This window comes from Saccopteryx leptura, chromosome X, assembly GCF_036850995.1.
Source record: "Saccopteryx leptura isolate mSacLep1 chromosome X, mSacLep1_pri_phased_curated, whole genome shotgun sequence".
Lineage (NCBI taxonomy): Eukaryota > Metazoa > Chordata > Mammalia > Chiroptera > Emballonuridae > Saccopteryx > Saccopteryx leptura.
Window position 1 is genome coordinate 8,658,553 of NC_089516.1, and position 20,442 is coordinate 8,678,994.

General features: G+C 37.8%; 2 protein-coding genes across 4 annotated transcripts in view; both read right to left on the bottom strand.

Annotated features, from left to right (window-relative positions):
- Positions 1 to 1,456, bottom strand: part of VEGFD (vascular endothelial growth factor D) — a 42,088-nt gene extending 40,632 nt beyond the window's left edge. For both annotated transcript variants that reach the window (XM_066356995.1, XM_066356994.1), the window contains exon 1: positions 658 to 1,456. In XM_066356995.1, coding sequence (XP_066213092.1) covers positions 658 to 756 — 99 coding nt within the window. In that variant the 5' untranslated portion in view covers positions 757 to 1,456. The remainder of the gene's footprint in view (positions 1 to 657) is intronic.
- A 132-nt stretch (positions 1,457 to 1,588) lies between these two features.
- PIR (pirin) overlaps positions 1,589 to 20,442 on the bottom strand; it is a 98,114-nt gene continuing 79,260 nt past the window's right edge. For both annotated transcript variants that reach the window (XM_066356997.1, XM_066356998.1), the window contains exons 8-10: positions 13,862 to 13,944; positions 5,165 to 5,231; positions 1,589 to 1,904 (exon numbers count right to left, since the gene is read on the bottom strand). In XM_066356997.1, the coding sequence (XP_066213094.1) occupies positions 1,792 to 1,904; positions 5,165 to 5,231; positions 13,862 to 13,944 (263 nt within the window). In that variant the 3' untranslated portion in view covers positions 1,589 to 1,791. The remainder of the gene's footprint in view (positions 1,905 to 5,164; positions 5,232 to 13,861; positions 13,945 to 20,442) is intronic.

Below are 20,442 nucleotides of genomic sequence, written 5' to 3' on the forward strand. Positions count from 1 at the left end.
AAGCTGAAATAAAACCAATATAATCTATGAAATATATAAAACTAGTTTAAGTATTGCTAGTCAGTAACATTCCAGTTAACTTTTTTGTATTACTCTCAGTCTACTGGGCTCTTTCTAATGCTTGCTCATAGAACCAAAGATTACATTACTGTTGAATTTCACCCATTTCAAAGAGCAAAAAACCAAATGAACTACCAAGAAAATATTTTTCTAGATAGTGGCAATGGTAATTTGGAAAACCAGATAGAAAACTGTGGAAAGAAGACAGGTTTCCATTGACAGTAACCAACAAAGTAAATCAACTAACATTTGTCACTCACAAATGACCTGAAAATAAATGGTCCAAAAAGTTATGTGTCACAAAATTAAGTCAGTGCTTCATTAGAAATTCACTATTGCATCCCCATATACAATTGAGGGGAAACTTTCCCATCTGAAAAGATTCCAGAATATTCACTCATGTTCTTTTACATTTCCAAAACAACCCCAGCATTTTCAAATATTCAGAGCAAGAATCACAAGAAGCCTAAAAAAGAAACAAAAAACAAAAAACCAGAACACTCATTAATGAATAAAAGATGCAAAAAGAGAGGGAGAAAGTCTTCTATATAAGCCAATAAAAAAATCTGCATCATATTAAAAATTGAGCTCACCTACCTTGACTGGTCCATGTTCATAATCGGAGTCTTGCACCAACTGCAGAGAAGACATCATGAAAATATTCACCACTGCCCACTGTTTGTACATTTTGAACATTTTAATATCCACTGATTATCAAGCAGTTGACATCAGGCAGCCAGAGAAAACTGTTTCAAAAGGCATTCTCCAGAAGGAAAGCTCAAAATCCCGAGACTTCACATGGAGAAACAAATAATCAGTTGTGATCAAAATCCAATGAAATGACTTCAATTAGTCAAGGTACACTTTTGCACAATCTTATGCTAACAGAGAGATGAAAAAAAATTTTTTTTAATGTTCTCATGCTCCAAAAATAATCAGGAGGTGGACATTTTCCCACTTGCAATGCAAAAGCACTCTAAATCCATTTAATGTCCAGAAAATTTAAAAAAAATATTTCCACCTTATGCCCCTGGTTCTAGCTGCTTTGTGAAGTGGTGGCGTGGCCACCAATGTTTGCAGCTATTGAAAAGCTGGAACCTGATTCTGGATTCCAACTTTTTTCACAAGCCTCATGGAAGCTTGCAGAAGCATGTGTCTTAAATCTGACGCAGATTTTGGCAGGAAATGCAGGGAAGTCTTGGCTGTAATCCTGTCACATCTCTACCAATAGCAGGGACGTTTTAAAAACTGACTCAAACACTCAGGACTGCTGTTGTTTTAACGCAGATAACCTGTAACGTGAAACCCCTGCACATAGGCATGACTGTGCATTGAAATGCAGTGCTCAGGAAGGGACCTCAGATGCTCATGCACCAACTGCCAGTGACACGCAGAAGCCATCAAAATGTTTTAAAATCTCACACATGCACAAGAACAAAATATCCACACACACATGAAAAAGAAACATACATAAAATGATGTTTTTTGCAGAAGCTTAGTAACATAAGTCGAAATGAAGAATACTGAATTTTAAAGTAGCAACGATTAGGTTTATTTGCTGTGCCAGGAAATAGCTCGTGTGCATTGCTGTGAAAACCATGTTATCACTCTAGTGTAGAATTCTTCAGAAGCACCCGCTATGTCAGCTTTGGAAATTGAATGCATTGACTAAATGCACGCCACAAATGGCAACATTCTAGAAAGTATCGAGATTTGCTCTTGTGCTCTTGACTAGTTTCCAATCTTTGATCTCCAGTTTTTGGCTCTTTCAAATCCATTTTTTGCATTTCTGAAATCAAGAATGGCCTGAGAAATCTCTTCATTAGTGTTCATCACGAATGGACCTAAGGCAGAAAGAGAAATTCAGACAGTTTGGGGTGACAATAACATTTTCTTCTACTAGAAACGATATGTGTTTCTGTAGTTCTTTTCTTTTTCTTTTTTTTACAGAGACAGAGAGAGAGTCAGAGAGAGGGATAGATAGGGACAGACAGGAACGGAGAGAGATGAGAAGCATCAATCATCAGTTTTTCGTTGCGACACCTTAGTTGTTCATTGATTGCTTTCTCATATGTGCCTTGACCGCGGGCCTACAGCAGACTGAGTAACCCCTTGTTCAAGCCAGCGGTCTTGGGTCCAAGCTGGTGAGCTTTACTCAAACCAGATGAGCCCGTGCTCAAGCTGACGACCTTGGGGTCTCAAACCTGGGTCCTCCGCATCCCAGTCCAATGCTCTATCCACTGTGCCACCGCCTGGTCAGGCTGTTTCTGTAGTTCTTAACTTGAAACAAATCCAGGCATATATATGAACAGTAAAAGATTATTTTCACAGCATCCAATCCCCAAGGATGGTAATACGAGTTTCTTGACTATGATTGTGGTTGATTAAAAAGACCAAACTTCAGATAATCAAAGGCATTACATCTCATTCATCCATTGCAGCTGTCATCAATGATGGCAGTTTCTTTATTCAAAGCATTCTTAGGTTTGGTTCTATTACAATCAGTTTGTAGATGTTAGGGTTTTTTTTCTTATTTTTTTGAGATATCATTGGCATACAACATTATATTAGTTTCAGGTTTAACATAATTTTTTATGTTAGTATCTATTGCAAAATGATCACCACAATGCATAGTTAATACCCCTTTTTTCTTGTGATGAGAACTTTTAAGGTTTACTGTAGTGTTAATTTTACAGCAGTAGCTAATATCGAGAACTGAACCAATCTGGTACAAAGAATTGGCAAATATCCTAATTTGTTGTCTATACAGCGTATAAGACTGTGTATTTATGTGGTGGAACTAAGTTGTTTTTGAAAATTAGTAACAGTTTGTCGACAATAAATAATTTCAGGTCGAGAAAGCATCATATTTTGGGTTCTCTAGAGGCTGGCAAACTTTTTCTGCAAAGGGTCAGATATGTGTGTATTTTAGATTTTGTGATCCAACAGTCTCTGTCTCAACTACCCAACCCTTTCATTGAAGCACAAAAAGGAGCCAAAGACAATATGGAAATAAACAGGCATGCAGTGGGCAGATTTGGCCATGGGTCAGTGTACTGGTGGCTTTGTCTAATTCTTAGGTTTGAATTTGGGTTTTATTAAAAGTGCATAAGTCTGTAGTGTCTGTCTCTTCCCTTTTCTTCACACATTATAAGGGCAAAGGGATACTGTCCTGGGCTGCACCACTCCCAAGATCTGTTGGATAAACAAGGCCAACTCCTATATGGCACTGACAGTGTCTTGAATGCAGTTGACAGGTTTGTCCATTCAGTATATTTCTTCTACCATTCTGCACAGGTTCATGACATTCCTTTATGAAAGTTCCTCATCATAGGGGCTTTTTTGGAAAGATCAAAATTAAAATGGAACTGTATTACTTAGAGGGAATTACATATTTGAACTTCTTAACCATTGTTAGCATATTTGGGCTTTGCATTCCATCTACTGGAAGAAGTTTGGGTATAATTCTGCAGGTGATCAGGACTGATTTCCTGCATGTCATAATTCTGCTAGAGCTGGATTTGTGGAGCAGTTATTGCATTTTGCAATTATTGTTCTATAAAAAAGTACACTTCTGGGCTTCCATTTTGACACTTTGCTGGGGTATTCTGCTGTGCTTCTCAATTTATATTGTGCATATGAATCATCTGGACTCTTAGGATAATGTATAAATATATTCTGATTCTGGAGGTCTGGAGTAGAGTCTGAAACTCTGCACTTCTATCTATACCTCGAGTGATGCTGATACTACTGGTCCAAAGCTAGGTTAAGGAAGCTCATTCCCTCAAATCCTCAAGAAGAAAAAAATTGAAACCAGAAAGCAAGTTTTGTGGGTTTTTCCTTTTTTTTTTTTTCATGGTGGTGGTTGTTGTTTTTTCTTTTTTTTTTGCGACTATATTTCCAAATTTATTTTTTTAATTGAGATATAAGAGGCATACATTATATTAGTTTTAGGTGGATGTAGGTACTGCAAAATGATCACCACAATAAGTATAGTTAACATGCATTACATACATAGTTACAGATCATTATTTTTTATGATGAGAACTTTTAAGGTTTACTCTTTTAGTAACTTTCAATACTCAATACAGTATTAATAAACTATCATCACCATGCTGTACATTACATCCCCCAGAAAACATATATTATTAACTGATCAACTCTAAGGGTTATAAATAAGAAAATTGTTTGATAGTTGTTGATAATCTCATAAATTCTCTTTTAAACTACAGTTTTCATGTCTTCTATAATTAAACCTTTTTTTCTTAAGTCAGAGTGAGAGAGGGACAGACAGGGATGAACAGACAGACAGGAACGGACAAAGATGAGAAGCATCAATTCTTCATTGTAGCACCTTAGTTGTTCATTGATTGCTTTGTCATATGTGCCTTGACCAGGGGGCTACAGCAGAGCTAGCAACCCCTTGCTCAAGCCAGAGACCTTTGGGCTTAAGCCAGCGACCACGGGGTCATGTCTATTATCCCATGCTTAAACAGGTGACCCCGTGCTCAAACTGGTGAGCTTGTGCTCAAGCCAGATGAGCCCATGCTCAAGCTGGTGACCTTGGGGTTTTGAACCTGGGTCCTCAGCATCCCAGGTCCATGTGCTATCCACTGTACCACCACTTGGTCAGACATATAATTAAACCTTTGAACTCCCTCCCCAGTAATTAAAATTGTGTGAGTTTAATCTTTTAGGATGTAGAACCTTAGTATAGTGGAGAGAGCACAAGACATGGGGTCAGGAGTTAGTGTTCAAATCCCAGCTCCACTGCAACAATTGTGTCCCATCATCAGAGAAGCACAGGGTAGAGTTGGGGCAACTGAAATTGTGCAAGACAGAGAGTGGGGTGGTTGGAAACCAGACAGCCTGAGTGTGAATACTACTATGTGGCTGTGGGCAAGCCAATGGACTTTTGCACCTCTGCTTCCTCATCTGCAAAATGGGGATGAGAGTACCTACTTCATAAGGTTGTTCAGAAGATTAAGTGTATTAATATTTATAAAGCATTTCAACTAATCCTAGTAAACAGTAAATGCTACACACGGATCTGTTAAGTAAATAAGTAAAACATTGAGATTGCACTTTCCTCACTTGGACTTACCATGTTGGACAACTGGTTCTTTTAATGGCTCCCCAGCAATTAGGACAAAATGGCTTCTCTCAGGACCCTAAAGTCAAGGAAGAAAGCATCAAACAATAAGCATGCTTATTTTTTAATGTCAAATTAGGAATACTTTGAAATTGACATAGTAGACAAATGGACAAAGCTCTTAATTCTGAATATAAATTCCAGAAATAATTTCTGCACAGCACACAGTATGAAAATGCTTATTTTTCAAGATGGTTGGTAGCATCTAGAACATAAGTACAGAGTACAAATATGTTAGCCTTCTGAAATAAAGGAGAACTTAATTAAGATGTTCCTTAACTGGAAACATCTTTAAGACAAACTGTATGAGTGACCTGGCTATGAATGAACTATGTAATGAGGATTTGTAATTTCCCATTAGCAATACAATTTCCCCCCAATACAACACATCTATGCAGAGAAAGACTTGGCAGGCCTTGGATTTAGGTTCTAAACATTCATCTAAGACTCCATTTTAAAGCACTACTTCATGGTAACTATTCAAGTCGCCCGGTTGCTCCCCATCCAGAGGAATTTCTCTTCAGAGTCACAGCACTCCAAAATCAGGTCTATTTCAGGCAGAAATTAGTTCTCTTTGTGCCCATTGAAAACAATTACTGTAAGACTCTTCAGCAGAGAACCTGAAGACAGGAGCACAAGGAGAACGAGCTGGCCTGAGAATCTATGTTAAGGCCATGAAGGTACTTTAAGTACAAACCAAATGCATTTTTAAAAATTTACTTTTTATTTTGTTTTCAATTACTGTATATATTCAATATTATTTTGTATTAGTTTCAGGTGTACAGCTTAGTGGTCAGATAATCATATACTTTAATTAAGAGCTCCCCCCGATATTTCAAGAACCCACCTGGCACCATGTATAGTTATTTTCACAGCAAAGGAAACCAACAACAAAATGTAATAACAACCCACTGAATGGAAGAACATATTTGCCAATGATACATTTGATAAAGGGTTAATATCCACAATTTACAAAGAACTAAAGTAAATCAACACCAATCCCCCACACACAAATAATCTAATTTTTAAAAATGGGCAAAGGATCTGAAAAGACACTTCTCCAAAGAGGACATGCAGATGGCCAACAGACATGAAAAGATGCTCAGTGTCAGTGATCATCAGAGACAGGCATATTAAAACCACAATGAGACATCACCTCACACTTGCCAGAATGGCTATCATCAATAAACGAACAAATAAATGTTGGCAAGAATGTGATATAAAAAGGGAACCTTTATGCACTGCTGGTGGGAATGCAGATTGGTGCAGCTATTATGCAAAACAGTATGGAGGTTCCTCAAAAAAATTAAAAATGAAACTGCCCATGATCCAGCAATTCCACTTCTGGGTATTTATCTGAAAAAACCCAAAACAGTAATTTGAAAGAATATATGTACCCCTATGTTTATTGCAATGTTATTTATGATAGCTAAGCTATGGAAGCAACCCAAATGCCCATCAATAGACTAGTGGATAAAAAGTGGTGGTACATATATACAATGGAATACTACTTGGCCATAATAAATAAACCATTACCATTTGGGACAACATGGATGGACCTAGAGGGTATTATGCTAAGTGAAATAAGTCAGACAGAGAAAGACAAATACCATATGATTTCACTTACCATATTTCCCCATGTATAAGATGCACCCTTTTTTGAAAAATTTGGGGTCTAAAAACTCTGTGTGTCTTATACAGTGGTTGTGGCATTTCAAATGTCATAGATGGAACTGAGGACGAGGCAATATATGAAGACAGTGACTCGTCATCAGACACAGATGAGGACAAGCTAATGGATGGGCGTTTTGACAGTGATAAGGAGTTGTATGAATTTTATGATGAATAAAACTTGAGTTCAAAAACTATACGTAATACATTTTTTTTCAAATTTCGGACACCAAAATTAAGATGCGTCTTATATATGGGGGCGTCTTATACATGGGTTAATATGGTATATGTGGAATCTAAAGAACAGCATAAACAAACAAACAAAACAGAAACAGACTCAGATTCAGAGAACAGAGTGATGGTCGCCACAGGGTAAGGGGCTTAGGGGGCTGAGAGAAAGAGGTGAAGGGATTAAGAAGTACGAATTGGTAGTTACAAAACAGCCATGGAGATGTAAAGTACAGCCTAGGGAATAGAGTCAATTACATTGTAATAACATAATTTTTAAGATTATTCATGCAAATCCAAAAGATTTTATTACTTTGACATTTATTGCTATTAATGTAAAGTATACCCCAGAAATGTTGCACTAAGTAGAGCCTTATAAAAACATCCAAGTGATATATATCTGCACAAATTTCTCTTCAAAAGGGTCTGATTGTGTTAGTCTCTAAAAGTTTTTGTTTAGAATTAAGATTAGATTTTTCTTCCTGAAACTGAGAAAAATATATTAATTATGATATCCAGTGTTAGTGTGGATGCAAAGAAAGATACATTTTAATATGTCATTTGGGAGGCTTTAAACTGGTACAGGAATCCTTCCAGGGAGGACTTTCACAATGTGACTCCAACCCCAACTGTCACTGATACCCTCTGACCCAGTAATGCCAGAGAAACCAGCAGAAGATCCACCCCCCAACTCATTTGTGAGAATAATAAATAACTGTTTTAAGCCACTAGATTTTAGGGTAGTTTGCTACTCACTAATAAATAACTGAACATTATGTATTTCTTCTGAAGCATCTCGTAGGCTTATCTGATTTAAAATAAAACAATAAGTGAAGCCATAATGATTAGATACTTTAAAAAACCTTCAAAATTTTAAAACCTTCACCCATATTTTAATAATATAGCCTATTTCTAAATATGTGATAAAATAATGTTATATATTATATGTATATGCTTTTACTATTACAAAGCTATTTAATTAGAAATTATTATAAAGCTACTAGAACCAGGAGAATTATCACTAGATTCAAGAAAAATGAATTCTTTAATTTTCCATGTAGCAAAAAAACCCACCCAAATTCGTTTTTTACAGGACTAAAAACTATTTTTCCGTCTGCCTCCAACTTTAAAAAATTAAAAAGAATTTAGGACAAAAATGTTTTCTGCAAAAGTCTTAATTTACTCCCTATATTCCCAGGGCTGGTGTCATTTAGTACATACACCCAGCGGATGATTTAATCATCAATTCATGTTTAAATAAAAATATGTTTAAATATTCCCAGGCCTGTATTTGTTTATATATTATTACCTTATCTATCCATAACCCAAGTTGCTGTCAAAATATGCTAATGTGAACACAGTTGAAAATCAAAGAGTGAGCCTAAAAGGCTTTTACTAATTCAAATTTTTAAAATAGATGTCAAACTTCATAGACTAAAGATTAGTGCTTTAACTTTAGCACAGACTCTCTCAATTCCTTCTTATTCTTGCTTTATACACAATGCCAACAATAAGGCTTTGTGTTATCAGATCTGTAAGAGATTCAAAGCTAGAAGACAGAAAAGCACTTCTGGATAGCAATAGAAGAAAACGGCTTAACATCAGTGATGGAAATGAAGAAAAACTAAATAAAACAGGCACAGAAGCTTAAAAAGTAGTCTAGGTACACTTACATCATACTTTAGAGCTCACGACAATAATTAATGCACATGCTGAGTGTTCCAAGGTTATGAATAAATGAAATTGTGGTAATAGAAACTGAGCCCACAGAAAGGGACAGGTTTCTAGCTGAAATTATTTTTTTCCTATGTCATGTTTATTTTATTCTTTTTTTTTTTTTTTTTCTTTCTGAAGCTGGAAACGGGGAGAGACAGTCAGACAGACTCCCGCATGCGCCCGACCGGGATCCACCCGGCACGCCCACCAGGGGCGACGCTCTGCCCACCAGGGGGCGATGCTCTGCCCCTCCGGGGTGTCGCTCTGCTGCGACCAGAGCCACTCTAGCGCCTGGGGCAGAGGCCAAGGAGCCATCCCCAGCACCCGGGCCATCTTTGCTCCAATGGAGCCTTGGCTGCAGGAGGGGAAGAGAGAGACAGAGAGGAAGGAGGGGTTGGGGGGTGGAGAAGCAAATGGGCGCTTCTCCTATGTGCCCTGGCCGGGAATCGAACCCGGGTCCCCCGCACGCCAGGCCGACGCTCTACCGCTGAGCCAACCGGCCAGGGCCATGTCATGTTTAAATGACTAAAAATTCAACTTAAAAGGTTTATTCCCTAAGGACTTTGGAGCGGTGACATTTTAGTGTGAATCAACAGACATTCAAAAGAAAAGTATCTTAGAAAATAGCTCTGATCACTGGTGCTACATCATTTATAATTTACTCTGAAAGGAAATGCCACTGAGTAGTGTTTTGAGGTGTTGGTTTTTTTTTTTGAGGGGAGACATGCCTGAGTTTTAGGGTCAGGAAGCATAGACGAGGGTTGGGCATTGTGAGAAAAGAGAAGAGGAAAGGCTGGCTGGCCTCCGGTGTCATGAATGTGCAGATGTGCAGACTTCTAAGACTATAAATTTTTAATTCAGAAGATGGATCTTTTGTGAGTAACAAACTTGCCCTACCATTCATACATTTTAGAGTAATAATGTTTTAAAAATTAAAGTTCTGCTCCTTTTGATATTACTCAAATAAAATGATGGCTTTCCATTTATAATTCGGACAGCAGGCTGAAAGGATACTTGCATTTGGTCGGAAATGAAAAATGACTAAACTGCTGGGTACTGAAGAGTTCAGGGGTTTGGTTTCCCATTTCAGAAATCTGAAGGATGGTCCAAGCTTCTTTTAATGATTTTTTCACAAAATTAACCTCTGAGTGGCCTCTTCTGCTCTAACCTAAACCAGATGTTTTGTGTCTTTTTCTTCTTTCTTAAATGTATCTTTTCTCTTTTCTTAACCAGCCTTCGTTATTGAAAGCTGATAGTCTTTCTAAATATTCAGTAGAATGTTGATATGGTTGAAAGTTCCAATTACTTTTATCTTGAAAAAACCTTGTCTATGGTGAGTGACCTTGTATATAGTTTGAAATGATGAAAATTATGCAAAAGCAGAGAATGAAATACCTACTTAAGATATAGGTCCCTGTGTTAATCTAAGTCAATGCCTTTTTGGGGTTTGATGAAAAGACCCCATACTAAGGTAACAGAGGCCCACTTACTGCTTCATGTATATTACTCCAACTAAAATTCCTGATCTTTTGGGGCCCAGACCATGCCTTTTACTTGTTATTTATTTATTTATTTATTTTTTTATTTTGCTTTGATTTTTTGCTTTGGCACACATTCTCAGAGTTCCGAGTTCGGAGTTAGGTCCTCCTGTGTTTACTTAATAATTTATTTTTACAAATTGCTTTTGTTATTCTATAAATGTTATTGCCAAGATATGTCTTGGGTTCCACTGATATCACCAATAAATTATCAAAGCCCTGATGAAGGCTCTATGATTCATTTAAGGTGGTGATAACTTCTACACTATCAGATGTACTCATAGTGAGTTTGATTGATTAGATTCAGGGAATGAATCTAAGAGCATGCTTTTGCTTCAAGAACATTTATTATAGTGATATATTACCTGAAAAAAATTTCCAGAAAGAAACTGAGTTGTAGGATGAATTCATTGCATGCAATTGTTCTTACTAGATTTTATTGTTTAAACATCTTAGGACAAGTGAAAGGCAAAACAATGAACTATTATCAGTTTTTAAAAATTAGTGGCTTGTTATGAGTTTTGCACATAAATAAGCAAAAAGTTGTCTCTAGCTTTAATAGGGTGTTTTGTGCTATTTTTCTTTCTACCTTTATTTTAATAAATGTCAATCTGTATTAATTTAATGGATTCCCCATGAATGATGCCCGTTAGAGTGTTCTTACTCTCAAGTATTGACATGTGTCAATATCCCATGTGGAACTGGTTGTCTGCCTTGACAAACTACAAGTAAATTTGCTAATCTATGAGGCTTAAGACCTTCTCAATAGGACACTAGTACAAACATGGGGCTGAAGGTGAAGTGGAGCCTTTCACATCAAACCCATGTGGCCCTGATTACAGAGCCATCCTGACAACCAGAGTACCAACCGTGGGTCAAAGCAGCACAGGAGCCTTTGCTCTTGAAACAGAGGCTGTTTCGGGGGACCAGTACAGACCAGGGTTAAATGTCCCGGGCAGCCTGGATTGATCCCAATCTTTAAGAACTCTGAAAAAGTTAAGGCTATTTTGAAGCCACTCTTGGGGTTTGGGTTTCCTCTAAGAAATCAAAGGGTGTAGCTTAAAGACTCTTAAATCTTGCATAAACCAAGCCCCCTGTAGTTGCTACCTGCCATGGAAGACTCAGAGTAATGGTCACAAAAGACAACTGCCTTCTTAGTGTTAGGACGAAGCCAGGGAGTGCATCAACTCAGTCTTGACCATATGTCACCACAAATGGGATTAGGATGAGCACTAGGAAGTCACATCTTCTTTCTTTATCTAATGCTCAGGCTAAGTCTAGTTTCAAGTAAAGATAACTTTGGCCTGGAGTCTGAGTGAATCAAGGTCCCGTAGGGTCTTTTTCTTGCTGTAGAAACTGTGATGTACCGTAAACCTTAGGGCCTAAGGTATAAATCCTCTTTAGGTAACATGTATCTGGCATGACTATTTGTTAAATTAGGTATTTAGATCATTGAAATTTCCAGCTACCATTCTTGGGCACCCACTATGTACTAGACCAGAGATTAGCAATCTTTTCTTTGTAAAGAGCTGGAGAGTAACTATTTTAGGCTTTGTGGACTGTCTAGTCTCTGTCGCAACTATTCAACTCTACCATTGTGGTGTGAAGACAAGCAGCAATGAATGGGTGTGGCTGCAGTCTAATAAAACTTAATTTACTAAAAATGGGTTTGAATTTGACTCATTGAACATGAGTTATTAGCTCCTGTGCTAGATCTGGAGTAGATTCTTGACATATATAATCATATATATTCTTTCTAACCACCTCATACAATTAGTGTCATTATTTCAACTTTGCAGACAAAGAAACTGAAGCTCAGAAAGATTGAGAAACATGTACAAAGTCACATAGCTAAAAAGGGTTAAATCCAAGATTCACACGTTCAGTCTCTGTTGTAATCTAAGGGAGACTTGTCTACTTTTCATGAATATAAGCAACACATGTTCATTTAAATGTTAATATTTTAATTAATAAAAATTTTCATAAAAATCTTTCTTACATCTTGATGGCTCAAGACTATGCACATATACAGCAGTAATTACAGAAGTACACATACCAGAATGGTGCCCCCAGAGCCAGGAGCACTGCTTATCAATGAACTGACAGTTTCAGCCAATTGTTTTCCACCCCAACTGCTTCCTGGCTTTCGGACTTGCCTCGGCACTTTCTTCTGGTATTTCATTTCTGCTTACAAATCCTTAACATTTGCAACGTGCCCTCAGCTATATTATAGAAAGAACTGAGGTTATCAAGTTAAACCAAATAATGTTACAAACTAATCTGCTACCAGTAGGTTCTGGCCTATGTGTAGCTTCCATGCCTCTTCCCTGCACTGGGTGGAAATAAATAAAATGGCCATTTTTGTAGGTCAAAAGTGGCAGTTTCATGCAGGTCAACCTAATAATAGAGAGCACAGACACTGAGATGTGCATTACATCTGGTGCTCCCGGGTTTTTCTTCCATTCACTTCACAGTTCATGGTGGTTACAGAGGATTAAGACAGCAGGAGGTGAGCTGCCAGGAAAGTGAGCTATAACAATAATTCCTCAAATCCATTGCATTTTACAATGCCGGGGTCAGGGGGTCAGAAGATGGACAGATTGCTTCTCCACCAGTCACCTGCACACTGAAACAGTTCTTATCCCCACTTTTCAAAATTCACCTTTTCAGGATCTTTTGTAAAATTGTCTCTTCAATCCTCTTTATTAGAATGATGCAAAGCAGATTGGTTTCATAGGCTCATATGATAGTGGGTAAGCAGATCACTTAAGGGAATGAAAAATCCAGGGAAGAAGTGTGCTAACCTGGGGAAAAAATCTCCTAAGACTCCTAAAATATCAGAAACTTTACTTAAAATGCAGGTCTTCTGGCCCTGGCTGGTTAGCTCAGTTGGTTAGAGCATCATCCTGAAATGTCAAGTTGCAGGTTCAATCCCAGGTCAGGGCACATATGACAAGTGACCAATGAATATACAACTAAGTAGAACAACAAATGAATGCTTCTCTCTTTCTCTCTGTCCCTCTAAATCAATCAATAAAAAGTAGGGCTTTCATACAAAAGGACTATGAAATGCATCACATATTCTTTTCAGTGTAAAATGGGGACAGCTTCCAAAGGGCTCTCTGTGAATATGTGTGCACATCGACGCTTATACTCCTGAGGGCTGGTCCATTTTTACTTACATTGAAAATAAAGTAAATCAATTGTATAAAGAAATTTAAGAGGAGAGAAAGGTATGTTGTCTCCAGATTCAAATTTCTAGGGATAAACAACAGGAACATAGATGCTTCCAGAAGATAAGAAATCAGTATTGATAAAACCTTAAAATAAACCATTAGAAATAATAGAAGTTAATGAAAGGAGTTGATAAACTTGTGGCATAGTTTCTTTGCCTATGGAAGTGAAAAAAAATCCAGTTTCACTGTAGATTCAGGTATTTTCCTGGAAACTAGTAGAAAGTACAAGTTAAGAAAAACGAAAGATTTTTAATATTTACCTTGTTCTCCACCTGGACATCGTCACCTTCTCCCAGCACTGCTGTGTGATGAGGTTCTATTTGTTGTTGTGCATCATCAGGCCCTACAAAGAAAGGTGACCCACTAAATGTAATATTCATCACAGTACATTTCTCATATAGTTACAAACTTGGTAACTACATAGCACCATCATATTCACATAACTTCAGAAATAACAGGCTTAAGGTTTTTTTTTTTAATCTCTTGGTTGATTCCATGTACAATTCTTAAAGTCTGAAACTGGCTGGATTTTATTGTAGAAAAGAACAGGGAGGTGAATCTTGAATTGTGTTTCCATTTACACTTCTAATGTCATGCCTAATAGTTCAATTAATAAGCGAAGCGCTTGACATTACATGCTAAGAGTATTTCTTTGGGTAAAGTATAAACCTCATAAAAATTAATCATACTTAGAAAAATGCTATAAATACAAGTAAATGCTATAATTTATTCACTTCAACAATTTTTTGAGCACCTACAATTGCTACTACTGAGAAAATGCAAAGAAATGCAAAGCAGACTCATTGCATATAAATAATTTAAGATCTCATTGAGAGGAATTAAATAATATTCACAAAATAATCAGAGAATAATTGGTTAAAATATGAGTTGGGTATTTAGTGAACTAAGAACAAGGCCTAGTGCTAAATGCTGTAGAGGGATCTTCAGGTTGGACTCATTTCCATCCTTTCTATACTGAGAGTCACAGATGAAAACAAACAATCCAATAAAAAAATGGGAAGAGGACATGAACAGACACTTCTCCCAGGAAGAAATACAAATGGCCAACAGATATATGAAAAGATGCTCATCTTCTTTAGTTATTAGAGAAATGCAAATCAAAACTGCAATGAGATACCACCTCACACCTGTTAGATTAGCTATTATCAACAAGACAGGTAATAACAAGTGTTGGAGAGGCTGTGGAGAAAAAGGAACCCTCATTCACTGTTGGTGGGAATGTAAAGTAGTACAACCATTATGGAAGAAAGTATGGTGGTTCCTCAAAAAACTAAAAATAGAACTACCTTATGACCCAGCAATCCCTCTACTGGGTATATACCCCCAAAACTCAGAAACATTGATACGTAAAGACACATGCAGCCCCATGTTCATTGCAGCATTGTTCACAGTGGCCAAGACATGGAAACAACCAAAAAGCCCTTCAATAGAAGACTGGATAAAGAAGATGTGGCACATATACACTATGGAATACTACTCAGCCATAAGAAATGATGACATCGGATCATTTACAACAAAATGGTGGGAACTTGATAACATTATATGAAGTAAAATAAGTAAATTAGAAAAAGCCAAGAACTACATGATTCCATACATTGGTGGGACATAAAAACGAGATGAAGAGACATGGACAAGAGTGTGGTGGTTACCAGGGGTGGGGGGAGGGAGGACGCAGGAGGGAAGGAGGGAGAGGGGGAAGGGGGAGGGGGAGGGGCACTAAGAAAACTAGATAGAGGGTGACGGAAGACAATCTGACTCTGGGCGATGGGTATGCAACGTAATTGAATGACAAGATAACCTGGACATGTTTTCTTTGAATATATGTACCCTGATTTATTAATGTCACCCCATTAACATTAATAAAAATTTATTTAAAAATATAAATAAATAAATAAAATTGTGCTTAAAGGCAACAATCAAGTAACAAGCAAAGTTCAATGAGAGTACAGAGACTGAAGGGGCTAATTCAGATCTAGGCACCCTAGGGATTTTTTGCGGAGGGGTCAAGACTTGAACAGCTCTACAGGACTAGAAAGACCTACAAAATACATGGCTAGGATGAAGGGCATTCTAGACAAGAGGACAGATTGTGCAAAGGTAAGGTTCTGTGAATGTTCAGCACATCTCTGGGGGAATAGTGGATTTTTACAACTGCTAGAACATTCTTCTGAGAAGACTGAGGAAAAAGTGGATGGGAAAAAAGTAGATGGAAAAGGAGATCAAAGTGAGTCTTGACGGCCATGTTTATCCATATAAAATGGAGGACCTTTGATGAAAGTGTGTTTGTGTGTGTGTGTGAGAAATGGTCAGACCTGTGTCTTGGAGAAGCAACTCTGGGAGCAGAGAATAGAATAAATTGAAGGGGGTAAGGGTGAAGTTAGGATGACCTATTAGGAGTTTATTGTAACAGTCAAAGTGAAAATGAATTATAGGCTGAACTGAGAGAGTGGTCAAAGATAGGGCTGGTGTGACGTAGAGTTGAGAAGAATCTAAAAGATTTTGAAACATTGGGAGAGAGAAGAATCTAATATGATTCTCACTAGGAGCCGAATAATGGAGTGACCTGAAGATTATAGCAGTGGTTCTTCAAGAGTAGGCTAGAGAATGGAGAAGCCAAAGCAGGAGAGAACAGCCAAACTAACAATAGAGAGAAGATTCTAGGCAGGGTGAGAAGCCCATAATGATGTGTAGGGGGATACACCTTCAGGACAATAATAATCAATAAGGAAGTGTTTATTGAAACAAAGACAGTAACTTGAGAATTTATATGAACAGAAACATAATTTGTGAATATTGCTTGGAGTCCAGATATAAGTACATTTTTTTGGGAAATCCTCCACTTTGGAGATAACCTATATGAAGGAACGGGGTTCGTTCTGATGCTCACAAACATGAACTAGGATTCTAATAGTGCAAGAGTGTATTCCCAAGGTATCTGTGGACAAAGTTCAGAGCAATCACAAACTTGCGTGGGAGATGTTACATCTTAAGTTTCACTAACACCTAACTGAAAAGTGACCTTTCCTTCCATTATGAAGGTAGCCAATAATGTACAGTAGTATTAGCTGGACCAATCAAGTTTGTATCCAGTAGAAACAAAAGATGTTTTTATATCACATTGCAGTTTTGCAGATGTCTAGAAATACAGTTTGTTAATCACTACTTAAAATTCAGAGTAGACTGACTGCTGAATCATGTTACTTCAAATGCCATTAGAGAAGCACACATATAACTATATCATAAACTTGGTCTTTTCACATTTTAATGACTTCATTGAGTTAGAAAAATATATCACTCTGCCCTGACCAGATGGCTTGGTTGGTTAGAGCATCGTCCTGAAGTACAGAGGCTGTCAGTTTGATCCCTAGTCAGGGCACACACAGGAACAGATCGACATTCCTCTCTCTCTCTCTCTCTCTCTCTCTCTCTTTCTCTCCCTCCTCTCGCTATAATCAATCAATAAATTTTTAAAAATATATCATTCAGAGTGGGGCCTTAACAAATGTCAAAAGGGTCAATAGGACAAAAAAGATTAAGAATTTATGTCCCACAGGTAGAGGTTTCGAAGACAAGGACAGGATAGCACATCTGATCTGTAGTGTGTGCCACTATCTGCAGTGTAAATGGTCCCACTGTGACCAATTTCAAATTACTGATATGAGGTCAGGGAAGAGGTACACAACCAGATCCTGCAAGCTGGCAGGAGCCAATCCCAGCATATCACTAAAGGTTTCTTCTTCATCCAAGATTTAAGTCAACAAATACTATGGAAGTGAATGATAGAATTCCGTTGATTTTCCACTCATGCAAGGATTTGGCAATAAAAAAGAGTTTTGGAAATCTAAGAATAATTTCATTTAAAGTCTGGTAATATTTTTAACTATGACATGGAGCAGCATTTTTTAAAGTGTGCTTTACTGAGATTGATTGGGAGCAATGAACCATGTCTTTACATTGAATTAATTCATATGTAACACCCATTTACTCACATGGTGTACTCCTGGCCCCTAATTTTATCATGCAGGATGGTTCCTGATACAGAGACCCAAACAATTTATACAGCCCCTTCACTCTATTTTAATGGAGTGCGCTAGCAAGAGACAGCTCTCAAAAAGAATGCTGGATTGGGATCGCTCTGCACCTCCTATCAGGTGCTTGCTTGACTATGGTGTTCATTGGCTTTTATTTAGAAACAGACTCCATGTTTTCCAAAGAGCTCTCATTCCAACTTGATATGAAATGCCATTTCTTCTTACTGTCCTTGCTGATCTAGGAGAGGAAGCACACTGTTGATTCTGAAGAGCCCATTTGAAAGGCTCCCCATACAGGGAGCCTTTTCTTGTAGGTACTGGAGTCAGGTTTCCAGGTTAATCATTCAAAGTGTGCTTTAGCTGCCGTATTCTTTTATGAAATATTTAAAACAGGATCACAGAAAACAAAGACTGATTCTATCTTCACGCCATTTCTTGCTATTTCACCCATCTGGTTATCTGCTGAGCCTGAAATAAGCCCCCAAAATAGATTTCATTGTTTCTGACTACTTTCAATGATATATAGAGCCAAATCAGATAATAAATAGTTTCCACTGAGAAGCTTCGCCAAGAATGTTAAATCTAATCGTTCAGTTGAGGAAGATTTAACTGAAAACAACTGAATTACAAACATTTTTGTTTGCCTAAACAGTCATAAAAGGGCAGAAGACTTTAAAACACATTTGAGAGCTAGTGCTGCACCTTCAGTGCGTGAGCAACTGCTGTGCAGCTTGGCCACACAAGCTGGATTTCCTTCTTTTTCTGCTCTTGGTAAGAACTGCTGTCCCATTTACTCTAATCTACACGCTGTGGCGTTTCCATCACTGATTTTGATAGCATCAATTTTCTACGTATAGTTGCAACCTTCTTATCTGATTCAACCAACATCATTAACGAAAAAAGACAAACTGTCTTAAACATTTTACTTTAAATTAAAGTGTAACTGCCTTCGTTCGGCACTTTGAAGAAATAAAGCCACGGTAGGTCTGCTGTTTGGATTGAAGAAACAGCTTTCCTTGTAAGGCATACATACATGGGCCACTGAAATCCTTCTTGACTATTACAGTTTCCTCCAATCTTTTACTGTCATTTCTCCCACACTAATTCAAGGCTCTACTTGGGCAATTCATATTTGCAAAGCATTTGACTTAGTTGTTCTAGAAAAACTAACTCTCTTTTCACACACTATTTTGTTAATTAACATATTGTTTAATTAAATTGCATAACTGCAATTATTGATGCAACTGGCATAAACAGATTTGAGGGCAAATCTCGGATTTGGCAGGAGGAAGTAGCAATGGGCAGGTAGCCAGGGGAGCCGATCATCCTGGGTGTTCAGGCACCTCGTTCAAGGTATTCACTTTGGGATGAAGCACACAGGTCAGTGCAGTTTGTTTTAGGTAACTGGAGGTCAGTTCAGAGGGCTTCTTGTGTGTTTCCTCACCTTTCTTGAGATCCAGGGGCCTGTCAAACTTCTTAATACAATACTGTTCAGAACCAGAGGCAAAGAACTGAGCACAAACTTAGCATGACTAATTACTTATTCAAATAAGTTTGAAACATTTTACTACCCCTATAAGCCAGTTAGATGTCAGATCAATAATCAAAGACAAATATTTTTAGATCTCTAAATATATTTTCTAAGCCTCAACAGTATACTTGAAAATGGTCCTTCTAGGGAATTGTCATCAGGACTGATACACTGTTCCAAGCTTCTGGGATACAAGATGTAAATTTTTCTATTCTTTCTATCTGTGTTCATGTGTAATGTCATTTTCATCACAGCTACAAGGAAGGATATCAGTGCTAGTATCCTTGAGATCTGTTAGTTTTCTGACCATGTAGTTTTCATTTTCTTTGGATTTTTAAAATGATATACTGCAAAGATTTTACCTGAAGGCTGATCAAAGAACGTGCTGCCTCAGTAAAAGATTATGTCAAAGATCTCTCCTCTCTCGCACAATTGTTTTCAGCGAGAGAGAGAGAGAGAGAGACAGAGAGACAGAGAAAGGCAGAAAGAGGGACAGACATACAGGAAAGGAGAAAGATGAGAAGCATCAGTTCTTCGTTGTGGTACCTCAGTTGTTCATTGATTGCTTTCTCATATGTGCCTTCACTGGCTGGGGGGGTGGCTACTGCCGAGCCAGTGACCCCTTGCTCAAGCCAGTGAAATTGGGCTCAAGCCAGCGACCTTGGGTTTTGAAGCTGGGTACTCTGCATCCCAGTCCGACACTCGATCCACTGGGCCACCACTTAGTCAGGCTCTTGAACAATTTTTAAAGCTACTGTTTAACAGTCAGCTTAAGAGGCTTGAAAAAACTATCAAAAATTAAGAAGATCACAGAAAAGCATAAGACATCTCAAGTACATACTTTTTAAAATAAAAAAGAATTAATTCTACTCATTTTATTTCTGTTAACTCCTTTTCTTCTTCAGGATGTTATTAGAAGGCAATTACATGGCATCACCATGCTCACTTTGAAGTTTAAAATTTCAGGCTAACTTAGATAGCTAGTTAATATCTAGCATTTTCTACTATTCAAAACTCCACCTGTTTACTGTATACTCAAACTAAGTCTGTTGTTTTTAGATTTTATTTATTCATTTTAGAGAGGAGAGAGAGAGAGGAAGGGGAGAGGAGCAGGAAGCATCAACTCCCATATGCGCCTTGACCAGGCAAGCCCAGGGTTTCGAACCGGTGACCTCAGCGTTCCAGGTTGATACATTATCTACTGTGCCACCACAGGTCAGGCCCAAGCTAAATCTGTTGATGTTCATCTTTTAAGCAC